Raw genomic sequence first — 18,037 nt, 5'->3', positions numbered from 1 at the left:
TATACTGATGGTTCTACCGAGGAACACTTATATACAGTTACCAGTAACACTCGCTGAGATACAGTATACAACAGTCACGGGAGTTGTCTACACTGCAGATACTTGAGGTAAGGGTGTGACTGTGTGGGGGGAAGACATTTCCTGCGCACAGCAGATTTCCTGCCAGTGACACCATGGATGGGTGTCTGAAATAACCAATCGGAGATAGCACTCTCATTGTGCTGCAATATAAATACAATGTTCTATCAAGGAATCAGAGCTTTTACACGTTATTAGTACAGTACCTCTGTCATACAAGCGTAGGCGTTAGTGAGTGTTTTTGATATTGCATTTTAGATAATTGTGGGCGTTTCATATATTAGGTGAGGTTGATGTATTGTTTACATTGAAACTGGAGCAGTCTCCTCCTAATTTGTGTCCCCCCCCCTCCCCTCCCGGCCGTGAGCACGCACCTTGCTGATGCTGATCCTGAGCTTGTTCCGGTTGACGTCTGTCTCCTCCCACACCTCGGTGTCATTAAAGCCAGTGTTGGGGAGCTGCCCGGTGAGATCTGCTGGCCTGCCAGGAAGAACAGGGGGGGCATTCTCCTGATCACTGAGGTGTTCACCCTGTAAGACGTCTTCTGTGTTCTCCCGAAGTAAGTCCCCCGGTACAGGCGTCACGTTCACCACCCTGGTAGTCACATTGGAAGTATAGGATAAATGGATGGTAAATTATCAAATATCTATCCAACCCTATATTATACCATACTATACCTAACCTATACATATCCATATATATATTATACCATCACATATCTATCCCAGCCTATATTATACCATACTATACTTAACCTATACATATCCATATATATATTATACCTATATTATACCATCACATATCTATCCCAACCTATATTATACCATACTATGCCTAACCTATACATATCCATATATATATACTATACCTATATTATACCATCACATATCTATCCCAGCCTATACTATACCTAACCTATACATATCCATATATATGGATTGGGGGTCTCCCAACTGTCACCCCCCGCAGCGGGACAATGCCTGCCGCGGGTGGGACAGCGGGACAGGACCCGAAAATCGGGACTGTCCCTCCAAAATCGTGACAGTTGGGAGGTATGATACTATACCTATATCATACCATAACATATCTATCCCAGCCTATACTATACCATACTATATCTAACCTATACATATCCATAACTATACTATACCTATATCATACCATCACATATCTATCCCAGCCTATAATATACCATACTATACCTAACCTATACATATCTATATATATACACTATACCTATATCATACCATCACATATCTATCCCAGCCTATACTATACCATACTATACCTAACCTATACATATCCATATATATACTATACCTATATCATACCATCACATATCTATCCCAGCCTATAATATACCATACTATACCTAACTTATACATATCTATATATATATATATATATATATATACTATACCTATATCATACCATCACATATATGTCCCAGCCTATACTATACCTAACCTATACATAACTATACTATACCTATATCATACCATCACATATCTATCCCAGCCTATACTATACCTAACCTATACATATCTATCTATATATATATATATATATATCCATCACTATACCTATATCATACCATCACATATCTATCCCAGCCTATACTATACCTAACCTATACATATCCATATATATACTATACCTATATCATACCATCACATATCTATCCCAGCCTATACTATACCTAACCTATACACATCCATATATATACTATACCTATATCATACCATCACATATCTATCCCAGCCTATACTATACCATACTATACCTAACCTATACATATCCATCTATAAACTATACCTATATCATACCATCACATATATATCCCAGCCTATACTATACCTAACCTATACATATCCATATATATACTATACCTATATCATACCGTCACATATATATCCCAGCCTATACTATACCTAACCTATACATATCCATATATATATATATATATACACTATACCTATATCATACCATCACATATCTGTCCCAGCCTATACTATACCTAACCTATACATATCCATATATATACTATACCTATATCATACCGTCACATATATATCCCAGCCTATACTATACCTAACCTATACATATCCATATATATATATATATATATATATATATATATATATATATATATATATATATATATACTATACCTATATCATACCATCCCATATATATCCCAGCCTATACTACACCATACTATACCTAACCTATACATATCCATAACTATACTATACCTATATCATACCATCACATATCAATCCCAGCCTATACTATACCTAACCTATACATATCCATATATATACTATACCTATATCATACCATCACATATCTATCCCAGCCTATACTATACCATACTATACCTAACCTATACATAACTATACTATACCTATATTATACCATCACATATATATCCCAGCCTATACTATACCATACTATACCTAACCTATATGTCTGGTAATATTTTGGCTCAATTAAAAAAATCCCAACAACGTCTCTTTTTTTTGAGGCGTTTAAAAGCTGCTGGTGTGAGCAGGCCCACCATGACAAATTTTTATAGATGCTCGATTGAAAGTATCCTGACTCTCGGCATCATCGTCTGGTTTGGCAACTGCACGGCCAGAGATCGTTCAAAATTAGAACGTATTGTTAAGACCGCAGGAAAAATCATTGGAGTGCAGTTGCCAACCCTATTAGAGCTCTATAACTCTAGAATTCGAAAGCGTGCTAAAAACATTCTGGCCGACTCTAGTCACCCGTTTTCTAGCTCATTTGAGTTATTACCCTCGCAAAAAAGGTTTAGAACCCTTAGAGCACGCACTAGCCGCTTATATAACAGTTTCCTACCGTCAGCAGTACGGTTGTTGAATGCTTGACGCTCTTGTTTGGTTTTATGCATCTTGTTTGGTTTTATGTATCTTTTATGTACCTCTTTTTGTATGTATGTATGTATGTATCTATGCGGATATTGCTTTTACTGTACTGGTATTTTATGTATGATATCATTTCGTCTGCAGAGAGGGAGTTTCTCCTCTGTTGATGACAATAAACCTGACTTGACTTGACTTGACTTGACATATCCATATATATATACTATACCTATATTATACCATCACATATATATCCCAGCCTATACTATACCGTACTATACCTAACCTATACATATCCATATATATACTATACCTATATCATACCATCACATATCAATCCCAGCCTATACTATACCATACTATACCTAACCTATACATATCTATAACTATACTATACCTATATCATACCATCATATATCTATCCCAGCCTATACTATACCTAACCTATACATATCCATATATATACTATACCTATATCATACCATCACATATCTATCCCAGCCTATACTATACCATACTATACCTAACCTATACATATCCATATATACTATACCTATATCATACCATCACATATATATCCCAGCCTATACTATACCATACTATACCTAACCTATACATATCCATATATATACTATACCTATATCATACCATCACATATCAATCCCAGCCTATACTATACCATACTATACCTAACCTATACATATCTATAACTATACTATACCTATATCATACCATCACATATCTATCCCAGCCTATACTATACCTAACCTATACATATCCATATATATACTATACCTATATCATACCATCACATATCTATCCCAGCCTATACTATACCATACTATACATATCCATATATATACTATACCTATATCATACCATCACATATCTATCCCAGCCTATACTATACCATACTATACCTAACCTATACATATCCATATATATATATATATACACTATACCTATATCATACCATCACATATCTATCCCAGCCTATACTTTACCATACTATACCTAATCTATACATAACCATATATATACTATACCTATATCATACCATCACATATCTATCCCAGCCTATAATATACCATACTATACCTAACCTATACATATCTATATATATACTATACCTATATTATACCATCACATATCTATCCCAGCCTATACTATACCATACTATACCTAACCTATACATATCCATATATATACTACACCTATATCATACCATCACATATCTATCCCAGCCTATAATATACCATACTATACCTAACCTATACATATACATATATATACTATACCTATATCATACCATCACATATCTATCCCAGCCTATACTATACCATACTATACCTAACCTATACATATCCTATACCTATATCATACCATCACATATCTATCCCAGCCTATACTATACCATACTATACCTAACCTATACACATCCATATATATACTATACCTATATCATACCATCACATATCTATCCCAGCCTATACTATACCATACTATACCTAACCTATACATATCCATATATAAACTATACCTATATCATACCATCACATATATATCCCAGCCTATACTATACCATACTATACCTAACCTATACATATATATATATATATATATATATATATATATATATATATATACATATACTATACCTATATCATACCATCACACATCTATCCCAGCCTATACTATACCATACTATACCTAACCTATACATATCCATATATATATACACTATACCTATATCATACCATCACATATCTGTCCCAGCCTATACTATACCTAACCTATACATATCCATATATATATACTATACCTATATCATACCGTCACATATATATCCCAGCCTATACTATACCATACTATACCTAACCTATACATATCTATAACTATACTATACCTATATCATACCATCACATATCTATCCCAGCCTATACTATACCATACTATACATATCCATATATATATACTATACCTATATCATACCATCACATATCTATCCCAGCCTATACTATACCATACTATACCTAACCTATACATATCCATATATATATATACTATACCTATATCATACCATCACATATCTATCCCAGCCTATACTATACTATACCTAACCTATACATATCCATAACTATACTATACCTATATCATACCATCACATATCTATCCCAGCCTATACATAACTATACATAACTATACATTATGTAACCTATACATAACTATACTATACCTATATCATACCATCACATATCAATCCCAGCCTATACTATACCATACTATACACCTAACCTATACATATCCATATATACTATACCTATATCATACCATCACATATCTATCCCAGCCTATACTTTACCATACTATAGTATAGTATAGTATACTTTACCATACTAGTATACATAACCATATATATATACTATACCTATATCATACCATCACATATCTATCCCAGCCTATAATATACCATTCTATACCTAACCTATACATATCCATATATATATATACTATACCTATATCATACCATCACATATCTATCCCAGCCTATACTATACCATACTATACCTAACCTATACATATCCATATATATATACTATACCTATATCCTACCGTCACATATCTATCCCAGCCTACACTATACCATACCTAACCTATACATATCTATATATATACACTATACCTATATCATACCATCACATATCTATCCCAGCCTATACTATACCATACTATACCTAACCTATACATATCCATAACTATACTATACCTATACCATACCATCACATATCTATCCCAGCCTATACTATACCATACTATACCTAACCTATACATATCCATATATATACTATACCTATATCATACCATCACATATCTATCCCAGCCTATACTATACCTAACCTATACATATCCATATATATACTATACCTATATCATACCATCACATATCTATCCCAGCCTATACTATACCATACTATACCTAACCTATACATATCTATAACTATACTATACCTATATCATACCATCACATATCTATCCCAGCCTATACTATACCATACTATACCTAACCTATACATATACATATATATACTATACCTATATTATACCATCACATATCTATCCCAGCCTATACTATACCATACTATACCTAACCTATACATATACATATATATACTATACCTATATCATACCATCACATATCTATCCCAGCATATACTATACCATACTATACCTAACCTATACATATCCATATATATATACTATACCTATATCCTACCATCACATATCTATCCCAGCCTACACTATACCATACTATACCTAACCTATACATATCCATATATATATATACACTATACCTATATCATACCATCACATATCTATCCCAGCCTATACTATACCTAACCTATACATATACATATATATACTATACCTATATCATACCATCACATATCTATCCCAGCCTATACTATACCATACTATACCTAACCTATACATATACATATATATACTATACCTATATCATACCATCACATATCTATCCCAGCCTATACTATACCTAACCTATACATATCCATATATATACTATACCTATACCATACCATCACATATCTATCCCAGCCTATACTATACCATACTATACCTAACCTATACATATCCTATACCTATATCATACCATCACATATCTATCCCAGCCTATACTATACCATACTATACCTAACCTATACATATCCATAACTATACTATACCTATATCATACCATCACATATCTATCCCAGCCTATACTATACCATACTATACCTAACCTATAACATATCCATAACTATACTATACCTATATTATACCATCACATATCTATCCCAGCCTATACTATACCATACTATACCTAACCTATACATATACATATATATACTATACCTATATCATACCATCACATATCTATCCCAGCATATACTATACCATACTTACCTAACCTATACATATCCATATATATATATACTATACCTATATCCTACCATCACATATCTATCCCAGCCTACACTATACCATACTATACCTAACCTATACATATCCATATATATATACACTATACCTATATCATACCATCACATATCTATCCCAGCCTATACTATACCTAACCTATACATATACATATATATACTATACCTATATCATACCATCACATATCTATCCCAGCCTATACTATACCATACTATACCTAACCTATACATATACATATATATATACTATACCTATATCATACTATCACATATATATCCCAGCCTATACTATACCATACTATACCTAACCTATACATATACATACTATACCTATATCATACCATCACATATCTATCCCAGCCTATACTATACCATACTATACCTAACCTATACATATCCATATATATACTATACCTATATCATACCATCACATATCTATCCCAGCCTATACTATACCATACTATACCTAACCTATACATATCCATATATATACTATACCTATATCATACCATCACATATCTATCCCAGCCTATACTATACCATACTATACCTAACCTATACATATCCATAACTGGAATCGGTACAACTGTCAGAATGAACTTAGGTCTACAGTCATTAGGTCGACCCCATTAGGTCGACTGGCTGGAAGGTCGACCTGATTTAATGTCGACATGGGCCAAGGTCGACATGACAAGGTCGAATTTGCATAAAGGTCGACATGAGGAAGGTCGACTGGTCATAAGGTCGACATGGGTTTTCCACTGTTTTTTTATCCGAATGTCGACAAAGTCGACATGGACACAGTTGGCAATGAGAATCGGACCCTCGCATCGCTCGCAATGCTTCGGGCACGGTGGCTCGCTTCGCTCGCCACAGCTTTAATAACCTCCTCCACGCCCTAGTGGATGGTAGGGCATGAAATACCGCCTGTCGGCACATGTCGGCTCAAAAAACATAGAAAAACCCCTTGTCGACCTTATGACCAGTCGACCTTCCTCATGTCGACCTTTATGCAAATTTGACCTTAAGTCATGTCGACCTTGGCCCATGTCGACCTTAAGTCAGGTCGACCTTCCTGCCAGTCGACCTAGTGGGGTCGACCTAATGACTGTAGACCTAAGTTCATTCTAATAGATGACCGCTTCCCCATAACTATACTATACCTATATCATACCATGTAGCTAACAAAATATTAGTAATAGTATATCGTATCAGAGTAAAAATTCACAATAGATTATTAATACTGTAGCAATCACGGTGATGGGAATATATATTTACTTATCGTTTCTTATATAGCGCAGCAAATTCCGTTGCGCTATACATTGGAAAACATTTCCATTGCCGCACAGCAGATCAACTAGTGACATTATATAAACTCTTTGTTACCTGGTTAAATTACATGAATGTTCAAAAACCAGTAGCAACCAGTCATCATGTACTGGTCACAGAGGAAATATTGGTGTCCTATACATTCCAAATACAATGGTTTTCTCTCTGCTCTTGATTTAACATCCAAAATTGACTCCAGACGTCAGGACATCACATCTCACCAGACCTTCAGCAACCATCCATCTACATTGCCTTATCTCCCCTCTCCATTCCTCTTACCAACGCTGACATCGTCTCCTATGTATCTGGTGAGGAAATCATGGTCCTCCTCCTTTCCACCCCACTACCACTACCACCACCTCCCCACTTTTCCCTGTTCCCTCCCATCAGGCACTGTCCCTTCTGCCTTCAAGCATGCACTCGTCTACCCTATTCTTAAAAACCTACCTTTGATCCAAACACCCTCCCCGACTACCGACCCATCTCTCTCCTCTGTTTTAACTCTTAACTCATTGAGCGTATTGTCTAAAACTGCATTACTGCCTTTCCTTCCTCCCACTCCCTGCTTGACCCCTTCCAGTCTGGCTTCTGTCCTCTTCACTCTACTGAAAGTCTGCAATGATCTCAATGCTGCCAAATGTAAGGGCCACTACTCCCTGCTTATTCTTCTTGACCTCTCTGCTGCTTTTGGGACTGTGGACCCCCTCTCCTCTTATGGGGCCTACACAAATGACTCCCTGTACTCCACTCTATCCTCTATGCTGCAGCCCGGATCATAAAGCTACCCAAATGAACTACATCCTCCTCCCCTTTCCTACAAGCCCTCCACTGGCTCCCGTTACCTTTCAGAATACAATTCATGCTTCTCACCCACACCTCTCCCATATACATCTCCGACCTTATCTGCCTATACACTCCCACCCGTCCTCTTCACTCCACTAATGCACGCTGTCTCTTCTGCCAACTGATTACTTCCTCCCACTCTTTCCTCCAAGACTTTTCAGGTGCTGCTCTCGTTCTTTGAAATTCACTTCCCCTGCCTTTCAGACTCTACACCTCTAAACACAACCTTAACCGGGCTCTCAAGACCCACTTCTTCAACAGACCCAGCTGATGCCTGCCGGGGGCGGGTGGTTGATGCCGCAAGACGTCTGCACCCGCCCCCTCTTCAGCAGACACCGAAGGAAATAAAAACCAGTTTAGACTGGTGCCCAGTCATTGTTTATCTCACCCAAACATGGCAGCTGTCTGTCGGGTGTTCTGCTGTGGGGGTGTAGATGTGCTGGTGGAGAGTAAGATGTCCGTTCCTCCTTTCTCCCAGTCAAAGGCCTCATTCTCTGTGATCCCACGTTCCTTCATGCTGTTCTCAAACACAGTCATGATCATCTGCAACAAGGAAACGCGGTCACAGAGTGTTCACAGAACAGGTATTGTCCCTCCTACCGCAAGCAGTGCCACCACAGTTACTGTGTATATCACGGTTCTCACTGTATACTGGACATTACTCCTGCTTATCCCATAGTAAAAAAGATGGCAGCTCTCCTCCCTAGTCACCTTATTGGGGTGTATTCAATGCCGCGGCGAGCGGCCAGCGAGGGGGTTAAACAGCGAGGATTGCAATTAAGCAAGTAACTTGTATCTGTAACAAACCATGATGCATTGCGAGTAGGGACGTCAATCCCAGGATCAGAATCTGTAGGATCCTACATCAGCCGGTCCTCTACTACATCCTCCAGTCCATCCACTGTCCTTGCCGCTGCCGCCTTGGGAGTTGGACCACACCAGCCTGCTGCTGTCAGCCAGTCCAATTAGTGTGCCGGGCAGCAGCAGAAGCAGCAGAATATGCCGGGCTACTGTCAGACAGCCGCGTGCCAAAGCTGAATTGGGGAGGTGGCCCACACGCCACCGAAGATCAGATCTTTTACTCATCTAATCCACAGTGCTGTGTGAAAAAAAGTGCTCCCCTTCTGCTGGTTCCCCAGCAGCAGTTCTCTGTCACCCCCATCCCCTCCCTCAGTCAGTGCCCAGGTGGATCCCGATGCTGGCTCGCACACAGTGTCTCGTCCCTCACGGAACACTCAGGCGTAGGCGGCAGCGCTGCATTGTGCTAGTACGGGGAAATCACTCGCTGCTGCCAGTGTCTCCGCCGAAGCTGCTGGACTCTGGGCACTCGGTCTTGCCGGCACTCAGCTCATACAAGGGAGGTGAGAGGTCACTGCGCATTGTTCACAGACATATCGCGTCGGGTGTGCAACACATCGTTCTGTTTGTACGGGTGATCAGCTGACCACATGTACAGCCGCTACAAGAGCCGCTGGTGATTGACAGCTCACTGTGCGGGCTGTAGGGAGAACATACTGCCCGATCCGTCTGTAGATATATCTGCATATCAATTGATGTTCTGTATACACACTGCCAGATCAGTGACATCACAACTGAGCGGAAATTTCCGTGTGCTCGCCCAGTTGGGCTGTCAGTTACTGCTGGCTGGTGCAGGGGGTGTATGGGCGCTCATGTGATCGCCCATATACTGTAATATTAGATGTATCGCACATCGGCTGTGTTGCACAGCGGACGTTATATATCTGTGAATGGCGTTGACCACAGACATATCGCTGCCGCACACTGGCTGACGGACCAGCGATATATCGGCTGTTCAATTAAATGTCCAATATCTATCGGCCAGTGGGTATGCAGCATAAGTGACATATAGGCTGGTGCGATGACCACATGGTATAGAAATCACTACACGCTCTGTATACTCGTCATGTATGGCGTAGCGGCACAATGCACTGAAGGTGGATTCACAGGTACCTGATAGTCTGGCTTAGTAAAATAGTCCAGAGTGGATATGTGCTCAAGGAAGAGGTGGAACTCGGAAGGCATATGTTTCAGGAGCATCCGATGGTCATACTTCTCTTTAATCATCCCCACCTGCTCCTGGAGACCAGAGAGAGAGAGAGCGAGAAGGTCACCACCCTCCAGGCTAGAACTGCACCACCCTTATGTCATGGCACAGATAGTGTATTCCGACACTTACTTTGTCTTTGATTTTCCTCCAGGGCAGTTGCCCAACTGCAAACTCCACCAACATGTAAAATAGTGACCACAAGTCATCGTGTCGCCCCATCTCCTGGATAAAGAGAGTAAAAAGAGGTTGGCAAGTGAAGCAAAGTAATAAAGACTATTATACAGGGCAATGGGGACAAGTAAGATAGTTTTAAGGCCCCCATCCACTAGTGCCAGGTATCGCATGCGACAACCCGCTCAATCACCCGGCAGCTGGACCACATACAATACATCGTCTCCGGGCCTTTTGCATACAGTAAATATCTGTTAAATATTCATGGCAGTCATGACTCTGATCTGCAATGTGACAGTTTTCATGCGATTCCTTGCGCTGTAAGCTTGGAATCGGAGGAAAAACGGTCAGATCGCACTAGGTGATGAGGGCCTTTTTGGCAGATACAATGGACAATGACATATACAGTAGAGGAGGAACATGGCAGGTATAATGGACAATGACACATACAGCAGCGGAGGAACATGGCAGGTATAATGGACAATGACACATACAGCAGCGGAGGAACATGGCAGGTATAATGGACAATGACACATACAGTAGCGGAGGAACATGGCAGCTATAATGGACAATGACACATACAGTAGAGGAGGAACATGGCAGGTATAATGGACAATGACACATACAGCAGCGGAGGAACATGGTAGGTATAATGGACAATGACACATACAGTAGCAGAGGAACATGGCAGGTATAATGGACAATGACACATACAGTAGCAGAGGAACATGGCAGGTATAATGGACAATGACACATACAGTAGCAGAGGAACATGGCAGGTATAATGGACAATGACACATACAGTAGAGGAGGAACATGGCAGGTATATAGGACAATGACACATACAGCAGTGGAGGAACATGGTAGGTATAATGGACAATGACACATACAGTAGCAGAGGAACATGGCAGTTATAATGGACAATGACACATACAGCAGCGGAGGAACATGGCAGCTATAATGGACAATGACACATATAGCAGTGGAGGAACAGGGCAGGTATAATGGACAATGACACATATAGCAGCGGAGGAACATGGCAGGTATAATGGACAATGACATACAGCAGCGGAGGAACATGGCAGCTATAATGGACAATGACACATACAGTAGCGGAGGAACATGGCAGCTATAATGGACAATGACACATACAGCAGCGGAGAAACATGGCAGGTATAATGGACAATGACACATACAGTAGAGGAGGAACATGGCAGCTATAATGGACAATGACACATACAGTAGAGGAGAAACATGGCAGGTATAATGGACAATGACACATACAGTAGCGGAGGAACATGGCAGGTATAATGGACAATGACACATACAGTAGCAGAGGAACATGGCAGGTATAATGGACAATGACACATACAGCAGCGGAGGAACATGGCAGGTATAATGGACAATGACACATACAGCAGCGAAGGAACATGGCAGTTATAATGGACAATGACACATACAGCAGCAGAGGAACATGGTAGGTATAATGGACAATGACACATACAGCAGCAGAGGAACATGGTAGGTATAATGGACAATGACACATACAGTAGCGGAGGAACATGGCAGGTATAATGGACAATGACACAGCAGCGGAGGAACATGGCGGGTATAATGGACAATGACACATACAGCAGCGGAGGAACATGGCAGTTATAATGGACAATGACACATACAGCAGCAGAGGAACATGGTAGGTATAATGGACAATGACACATACAGTAGCGGAGGAACATGGCAGGTATAATGGACAATGACACAGCAGCGGAGGAACATGGCGGGTATAATGGACAATGACACATACAGTAGCGGAGGAACATGGCAGCTATAATGGACAATGACACATACAGTAGCGGAGGAACATGGCAGGTATAATGGACAATGACACATACAGTAGCGGAGGAACATGGCAGGTATAATGGACAATGACACATACAGTAGCAGAGGAACATGGCGGGTATAATGGACAATGACACATACAGTAGTGGAGGAACATGGCAGGTATAATGGACAATGACACATACAGTAGCAGAGGAACATGGCGGGTATAATGGACAATGACACATACAGCAGCGGAGAACCATGGCGGGTATAATGGACAATGACACATACAGCAGTGGAGGAACATGGCAGGTATAATGGACAATGACACATACAGTAGTGGAGGAACATGGCAGTTATAATGGACAATGACACATACAGCAGCGGAGGAATATGGCAGATATAAAGGACAATGACACATACAGCAGCGGAGGAACATGGCAGCTATAATGGACAATGACACATACAGTAGCGGAGGAACATGGCAGCTATAATGGACAATGACACATACAGCAGCGGAGGAACATGGTAGCTATAATGGACAATGACACATACAGTAGTGGAGGAACATGGCAGTTATAATGGACAATGACATATACAGCAGCGGAGGAACATGGCAGATATAATGGACAATGACACATACAGCAGTGGAGGAACAGGAACATGGCAGGTATAATGGACAATGACACATACAGCAGTGGAGGAACAGGAACATGGCAGATATAATGGACAATGACACATACAGCAGTGGAGGAACAGGAACATGGCAGGTATAATGGACAATGACACATACAGTAGTGGAGGAACATGGCAGCTATAATGGACAATGACACATACAGTAGCAGAGGAACATGGCAGCTATAATGGACAATGACACATACAGCAGCGGAGGAACATGGTAGCTATAATGGACAATGACACATACAGTAGTGGAGGAACATGGCAGTTATAATGGACAATGACATATACAGCAGCGGAGGAACATGGCAGATATAATGGACAATGACACATACAGCAGTGGAGGAACAGGAACATGGCAGGTATAATGGACAATGACACATACAGCAGTGGAGGAACAGGAACATGGCAGATATAATGGACAATGACACATACAGCAGTGGAGGAACAGGAACATGGCAGGTATAATGGACAATGACACATACAGCAGTGGAGGAACAGGAACATGGCAGGTATATAGGACAATGACACATACAGTAGTGGAGAAACATGGCAGGTATAATGGACAATGACACATACAGTAGTGGAGGAACATGGCAGGTATAATGGACAATGACACATACAGTAGTGGAGGAATATGGCAGATATAATGGACAATGACACATACAGCAGCGGAGGAACATGGCAGCTATAATGGACAATGACACATACAGTAGCGGAGGAACATGGCAGCTATAATGGACAATGACACATACAGCAGCGGAGGAACATGGTAGCTATAATGGACAATGACACATACAGTAGTGGAGGAACATGGCAGTTATAATGGACAATGACACATACAGCAGCGGAGAACCATGGCGGGTATAATGGACAATGACACATACAGCAGCGGAGGAACATGGCAGGTATAATGGACAATGACACATACAGTAGTGGAGGAACATAGCAGTTATAATGGACAATGACACATACAGTAGTGGAGGAACATGGCAGTTATAATGGACAATGACACATACAGTAGTGGAGGAACATGGCAGTTATAATGGACAATGACACATACAGTAGTGGAGGAACATGGCAGTTATAATGGACAATGACACATACAGTAGCGGAGGAACATGGCAGCTATAATGGACAATGACACATACAGCAGCGGAGGAACATGGTAGCTATAATGGACAATGACACATACAGTAGTGGAGGAACATGGCAGTTATAATGGACAATGACATATACAGCAGCGGAGGAACATGGCAGATATAATGGACAATGACACATACAGCAGTGGAGGAACAGGAACATGGCAGGTATAATGGACAATGACACATACAGTAGTGGAGAAACATGGCAGGTATAATGGACAATGACACATACAGTAGTGGAGGAACATGGCAGGTATAATGGACAATGACACATACAGTAGTGGAGGAACATGGCAGGTATAATGGACAATGACACATACAGCAGCGGAGGAACATGGCAGATATAATGGACAATGACACATACAGCAGCGGAGGAACATGGCAGCTATAATGGACAATGACACATACAGCAGCGGAGGAACATGGCAGCTATAATGGACAATGACACATACAGCAGCGGAGGAACATGGCGGGTATAATATACAATGACACATACAGTAGCAGAGGAACATGGCAGCTATAATGGACAATGACACATACAGTAGCAGAGGAACATGGCGGGTATAATATACAATGACACATACAGTAGCAGAGGAACATGGCAGTTATAATGGACAATGACACATACAGTAGCGGAGGAACATGGCAGTTATAATGGACAATGACACATACAGCAGCGGAGGAACATGGCAGCTATAATGGACAATGACACATACAGCAGCGGAGGAACATGGCAGATAGAATGGACAATGACACATACAGTAGCGGAGGAACATGGTAGTTATAATGGACAATGACACATACAGTAGCGGAGGAACATGGCAGTTATAATGGACAATGACACATACAGTAGAGGAGGAACATGGCAGGTATATAGGACAATGACACATCCAGCAGTGGAGGAACATGGTAGGTATAATGGACAATGACACATACAGCAGCGGAGGAACATGGCAGGTATATAGGACAATGACACATACAGTAGCGGAGGAACATGGCGGGTATAATGGACAATGACACATACAGTAGCGGAGGATAATGGCAGCTATAATGGACAATGACACATACAAAAGCGGAGGAACATGGCAGGTATAATGAACAATGACACACACTCTAGGGGAGGATCATTAGTTAAATGAGAAAGGAAAGAGTTTGTCTGGGTGTGGCGCACCAGAAAAAATAATTTATTACAATAAAATGTAACCTTTATTGATTCCTTAAAAACTGTGCAATAGACAAGAAACACATATATAAGACAGACAAAGTGCAAGTGGCGCATGTTAAAAAAACAGCACGTGCGGAAAGGCTGTGTGTCCAGTGGTACTCTCCTATTTTAATGTGGTAATTCAGCGAGTTGCTGGATTTGATCTTTTTCTCTGTACATGTACAAAAATGAATACATATATATATATATATATATATATATATATATATATATATATATATATATATATATTCATTCATTCAAGGAAAAGCATGCAGGTTCCCTTGCTGTGTAACCCATCAATCAGAATTTCTTTAATAGGATGAATTGAGTGCTTATGTTACGAGTTTCTTTTATGAGAATGTACTTTGGTGCAGAGTAGAGGTGCTGTATGTAATTTAGATCAATGTAGATCTTTTTACACTGTATCTGCATCAAAGATAAATAACCCTTATTTACTGGTTATTTTGATGCTGCCCCAGCCACAGGGTGATCCACTTAGGTTGATTGGTGCTAAGTAAATTGATTTATCTCTATTGACATGAGGTATAATGACACTGACAGTGCTCAATGAGTCAATAATATACTGTAAGCGTGCTAATGCACCACACAATAATCAATGGTAAATGAGCTAACTATTATAGTATGAATAAATAGCGGCAGCAGCCATAGATTGCAGTGTCACTTTTTGCGTAGTAAGTTCACATATATCACTGTGAGCTCAACCAGGCATCGTAGCGGCTGTACGGCAAGGGATACAGGAGGCACCCGGCAACTAAGTGCATCAGAGCCCTTATAAGGGCTGAGAGTCAGATGCACTGAGCATATATATCAATCAGACAGGAGAGAGACACAGAGAAGATCCGCGCGGCTGATGGTGCGGCGCGCATTTCGCTAAGATCGCTTCCTCAGGGCAAGAAAGCGACCCCCATAGAGGGAGAATAGAACCTGTGGTGAGCGAAAGGAGCCACAAGCCCGCAAGGGGCTTCTTTGCACTCGCCCAACTGTCTGAAAACCGGCAGTCGGGATACTAACCGTCGGGATCCCCCCTGTCGGACCACCATACCACACCCCTAGGATCATGGCAGATATAATGGACAATGGCACATAGAGTAGTGGAGGAACATGGCAGTAATATAGGACAATGACACATACAGTAGCGGAGGAACATGGCAGATATATTGGACAATGGCACATACATCAGTGGAGGAACATGGCAGGTATAGTGGACAATGACACATATAGTAGCAGAGGCACATGGCAGTTATAATGGACAATGACACAAATAGTAGAAGGAAGATCATGGCAGATATAGAAGACAATGGCACATGAAGTACAAGGAAGATCATGGCAGATACAATGGGTAATACCACATACATAAGATAAGGGATAATGGCAGGTATATTGGACAATGAGACAGTAGTGGAGGATCATGGCAGATATAATGGACAATGGCACATACAGTAGTAAGACCCGGGATAATGGCAAGTATAAAGGACTTTGACACAAATAGCAGTTGAAAATGTAACATAAGACAGCAATGTCGTGGTGCTTGGCTGTAGCTGATCTTACCCTGTTCTTGTGTGCATTGACTGATGCATAGCGGACAGTCCCACGGAAGCCGGCGACATTGCGAGGCTGTGAATGGAGGCAGACAGGGATTAATAATTCTGCTAGTGATGGGTATAAGTCTGTAGGTGGTCCCTGTATTGTGTTCATACACCAGCCTTGCACAGAGCAAGAGGACTACTCGTGTCCTGGGTGATCACTAGCTGTGAGGTGGTTGTTCCAGCCTACACCTTAGTCTCCAGACCATC

The 18,037-nt window shown here is 40.5% G+C and overlaps 1 protein-coding gene across 3 annotated transcripts in view; it reads right to left on the bottom strand.

Moving 5' to 3' along the window:
* The window catches only part of TTBK1 (tau tubulin kinase 1), a 115,735-nt gene that overhangs the window by 27,271 nt on the left and 70,427 nt on the right, over positions 1 to 18,037 (bottom strand). For all 3 annotated transcript variants that reach the window (XM_083175341.1, XM_083175339.1, XM_083175340.1), the window contains 5 exons: positions 17,793 to 17,858; positions 11,331 to 11,423; positions 11,105 to 11,230; positions 9,522 to 9,676; positions 453 to 672 (listed from right to left, as the gene is read on the bottom strand). In XM_083175341.1, the coding sequence (XP_083031467.1) occupies positions 453 to 672; positions 9,522 to 9,676; positions 11,105 to 11,230; positions 11,331 to 11,423; positions 17,793 to 17,858 (660 nt within the window). The remainder of the gene's footprint in view (positions 1 to 452; positions 673 to 9,521; positions 9,677 to 11,104; positions 11,231 to 11,330; positions 11,424 to 17,792; positions 17,859 to 18,037) is intronic.

The sequence above is a fragment of the Crinia signifera genome, chromosome 3 (genome assembly GCF_055691185.1).
Source record: "Crinia signifera chromosome 3, ASM5569118v1, whole genome shotgun sequence".
Taxonomy (NCBI): Eukaryota; Metazoa; Chordata; class Amphibia; order Anura; family Myobatrachidae; genus Crinia; species Crinia signifera.
This window is presented reverse-complemented; position numbering and strand designations above follow the sequence as displayed.